Here is a 4,358-nt window from a genome sequence, read left to right on the forward strand (position 1 = left end):
ACTCTTTTTTTGAGGAAAATCAAGTTAAAACGCTTTTAAAATAAACACAGGAATCTTGTGGAACGAATGGCCTAACTTTAATTAGGCATATTTGTTTAAAGTTTCTCGAGATTCTTTATTGGTTTTGCGGAAGCAGAAGAACTTAGTAACTGGACATGTTACATTTAATTTAAATATTAAATATATACATATATATATATATAAAACAGTGTGTTGCACAGTACTGCTTTCAACTTTCTGAAAATCAAAACAAAGTTACAATGTCAGAAAAATAATAATTCTTTTGCTTGAAAGGTGCTGTGGAACAATTGATATCCGGATATACTAACAATAGCCGAGACATGTAAAGAACTATAAAATAATTGATTTCTCTCCCACTTTTTGCCTAAGAAGTATTATGTATTGTAAGAAAATGACAAGTTTGAAGTTACTATGGACCCTCCTGGGGATACCGATGACCCGGATTTGAAGTTTTGATGGCCACCTACCCACCCCCATAGTCACACATGATGGCACTTTGGGTGCTTAACACTTGAAAGTGTGCCACATTCAGTGACTGTGTTTTGTGATAGTTTTTGCCAAATACCATTATTTACTTCTGTTGTTTTTTTTTGGCAAAATCGGTCCAAGCTACACCTCTTGGCCATGTAGACAGGAGGCACCAAAAATGGGCACAAATAGCAGATTAGATTAGGCCAGTAGTGGCGAACCTATGGCACGGGTGCCAGAGGCGGCACTCAGAGCCCTCTCTGTGGGCACACACGCCATCGCCCCAGCCCCGCCACCCCCCATGGCCCCCTCACCAGCAGCCCCCCTCGGAGGAGAGTTGCTCCGGGTGCAGCCTGCGCAGAGCAATGCAGCCAAGGACATGGCAGCAGAGACAAGACTCTGCCCTCGTGCCCCATTGCGTACAGATGATGCTGTGGGGCGCGGGCAGAGGGCGTGACCGCCATGATGTTGCTGGGCCGCCTGGGCGATCTGCTGTGGCGGGCCGTGGAGGTGGTGGGTGGCCCTACGGGCAGGAGAGGCGGAGGCAGGGCAGGGGCGTGGCGGTTTTGGGGCACTCGGTCTCTAAAAGGTTCGCCATCACTGGACTAGGCTATGCAGCTTGCACAAAACCAGAGCTGACTAAGACTGGTTGATTTTGAAAATCTGAAGAGTACAAAATAGCCTGCCCCTGTTCTGTAGTTGACCATAATGTCAAATGCAGTCACTATTGAAAAAACCATGTGAGATAGGCTAACTTCCTTTGTTTTGGTTTCCCTTTGCTGTCTTTCCAGGCTTTCAGGATGGTGTGAGGTCAAGTTCAAACAGTCGGAGTGGCAGCCATGATCGACATGAGGAGCACACGGACACATCAGATAGCGAGTCTTTCTCTCTGCAGGTCCGCAAGCTCAACCAGCAGCCTCAGATCCGCAAGCCGGGTGAACGGGGCTATGATCCCAACAGGTAATACCCAGGATTAATGAGTGAACAACAATTTAAAGCCACCTTCCCCAGCCTGTCACTCTCCATCATGAGGGTTAGCTATAAGACAATTGGAGAGGAGCAGAATATGCCCAATCGTTGTGTTCTCGGTTGAGGACTACCTGCTTGAAAATCTTCACAGGCTTAGTTCTGCTGGTTGGAATTCCTGGAATCATCATTCCAACATATATGGAGGTCACCTAGTTACAGAAAGATGAAACCCTTGGGGCTTGTTTGCTTGATTTCTGAGGTTGTGACCATAGAAACTGGTCTGGCATCCATCAGAAAAGACCAGTTTGATTTCCAACTTCTAAATATTGGCTGAGACTTATCTCTGAAGTGATGGTCAGACTTCATGATGCTGTTACCTTTTTATGGAATATTTTGCTTAGCTTTATTGTATTTTTATGATTGTGTCACTTAAGATTCTCACGAAGTACCCAGCTTATTTTTGTGTTTGTGGTCTGAAAGCAATAGTAGTAGTAGTAGTAGTAGTAGTAATAGTAAAGTTGGAAGGGACCTTGAAGGTCATCTAGTCCAACCTCCTGCTCAGGCAGGAAACCCTATACCATTTTGGACAAGTGGCTGTCCAGTCTCTTCTTAAAAACTTCCTGTGTTGGTGCATTCACCGCTTCTGGAGGCAGATTGTTCCACTGGTTACTTGTTCTAACTGTCAGGAAGTTTCTCCTTAGTTCTAGGTTGCTTCTCTCCTTGATTAGTTTCCACCCGTTGCTTCTTGTCCTGCCCTCAGTCACTTTGGAGAATAGCTTGACTCCTTCTTCTTTGTGGCAGCCCCTGAGATATTGGAAGACTGCTATCATGTCCCCCCTCGTCCTTCTCTTCATTAAACTAGACATACCCAATTCCAGCAGCCGTTCCTTATATGCTTTAGCCTCCAGTCCCCTGATCATCTTTGTTGGTCTTTATGCTCTTTGTTGCTCTTTATGCTACTTAAAATGGTATGTGTTTGTACTATTTAGAAACAAGTGTCTCCGGTTTGTGTCTAACCTTTAACTGGTGAAATGATAAGTTTCAAGAGGATAAATTCATAATAAGGCCAAACCTCTTATTGTTATCGATGTGTTATAGTCCAGTTCAAATGCGGTCCTTCCTTCAAGCATCAGCATGCCCAATATTATGTCCAAGGGATTGTGCAACTCCTTGTAATTATGAGCTAAGCAGTGTTATCTCGTTCTGAGTTATAATGGAAGTTCCCTCTAGGGCGCCCCAAGAATAACCCCTCCACTAGTCCCTCATTACTATTTTCTCCACTGGTTAGATACCGGCTGCACTTCGAGCGGGAAAGCAGAGAGGAAGTGGAGCGGAGGAAAAAGATTGCCCGGGAGAAAATCTTGGAACCGGTGCCAGAAACCGAGACAGAAGTGGACATAGAAGATGTTTACAAGACCGGATCAGGTAGGTGAAGATGGTCAAGAAAAAAGCTTCTCGGTGGGTGAGTGAATCTGAAGGGCTTCTCTCGCCTTCCCCCTGCCATTTTCCCGCTCTTAACAGACTTCCTTCCTGGGCCTCTGAAGGTCTTGCTTCAGGCAGGAGATCTATTTACGCTGAGGAGCTTTTAATTATCTGAAACGCACGAACGAGTCTGAAGATTCAGCACGAACATTCTGCTCCTCCGTCTGTTTCTAAACGCAGCATAAATCTCCTCCTGGGTTTTTCCGACAAATGGCCTGCTGGCGGAAAAAAAAAATGGAGTTCCAGTCCTAAGATAGCTGAAGGACATCAAGTTGGGGAGGGCTGGTTTGGATACAAGACACTGTTTTTGCCCAATTGTGCTGATTCAGCTGAATCTCAGAATCAGAATAGAGCTGGAAGGAACCTTAGAGGTCTTCTAGTCCAGCCCCCTCTCAAGCAGGAGACCCTATACTATTTCAGACAAGTGGCTGTCCAGTCTCTTCTTAAAAACCTACAGTGATGGAGCACCCACAACTTCTGAAGGCAAGCTGTTCTACTGGTGAATTGTTCTCACTGTTAGGAAGTTTCTCCTTAATTCCAGGTTGCCTCTCTCCTTGATTAGTTTCCATCCGTTGCTTCTTATCCTGCCTTCTGGTGCTTTGGAAAATAAGTTGACCCCCCCTCCTCTTTGTGGCAACCTCTCAAATACTGGAATACTGCTATCATGTCCCCCCTAGTCCTTCTTTTCTCTAGACTGGCCAAACCCAAATCCTGCAACCATTCTTCATATGTTTTAGTCTCCAGGCCTTTAATCACCTTAATTGCTCTTCTCTGCACTTTTTCCAGAGCCTCAACATTTTTTTGTAATGTGTTGACCAAAACTGGATGCCGTTTTCCAGGTGTGGATTTACTAAGGCTTTATAAATTGGTACTAATACTTCACGTGATTTTGATTCTGTGCCTCTGTTAATGCAGCCTAGCACTGTTTATACAATCAAAGATTGTATTAGCTTTTTTGGCTGCTGCTGCACACTGCTGGCTTGTTAAAGTCTTTATAATTTCACATTCTTCGTACAGGTAGTCCTTGACTTACAACCGCAACTGAGCCCCAAATTTTTGATGAGAAAAGTGAGAAAGTTGTTAAGTGAGTTTTGCCCCATTTTACAACCTTTCTTGCCAGAGCTGTTAAGCAAATCACTGCAATAGTTAAGTTGTAAAGTGAATCTGGCTTCCCCATTGACTTTGCTTGTCAGAAGGTTGCAAAAGTTGATCACGTGACCCTGGGACACTGCAACCGTCATAAATAGCCAGTTGCCAAGCGTCCGAATTTTGATCAAGTGACCATGAGGATGCTGCAACGATCATAAGTGTGGAAAACGGTCATAAATCACTTTTTTCAGTGCCATTGTAACTTCAAACAGTCACTACACTAGGGGTAGGCAACCTTGGCTCTTTTATGACTCGTGGACTTCAACTCC

General features: G+C 44.6%; 1 protein-coding gene across 1 annotated transcript in view; it reads left to right on the forward strand.

Moving 5' to 3' along the window:
- The window catches only part of LOC107299070 (guanine nucleotide-binding protein-like 1), a gene marked incomplete at its 3' end in the record, with an annotated part of 18,647 nt that overhangs the window by 7,686 nt on the left and 6,603 nt on the right, over positions 1–4,358 (forward strand). The window contains exons 2-3 of the mRNA XM_015828437.1: positions 1,281–1,449; positions 2,747–2,883. Of these exons, the coding sequence (XP_015683923.1) occupies positions 1,281–1,449; positions 2,747–2,883 (306 nt within the window). The remainder of the gene's footprint in view (positions 1–1,280; positions 1,450–2,746; positions 2,884–4,358) is intronic.

The sequence above is a fragment of the Protobothrops mucrosquamatus genome, unplaced genomic scaffold (assembly GCF_001527695.2).
Source record: "Protobothrops mucrosquamatus isolate PMUCROS unplaced genomic scaffold, P.Mucros_1.0 scaffold4502, whole genome shotgun sequence".
In the NCBI taxonomy this organism is placed as follows: domain Eukaryota; kingdom Metazoa; phylum Chordata; class Lepidosauria; order Squamata; family Viperidae; genus Protobothrops; species Protobothrops mucrosquamatus.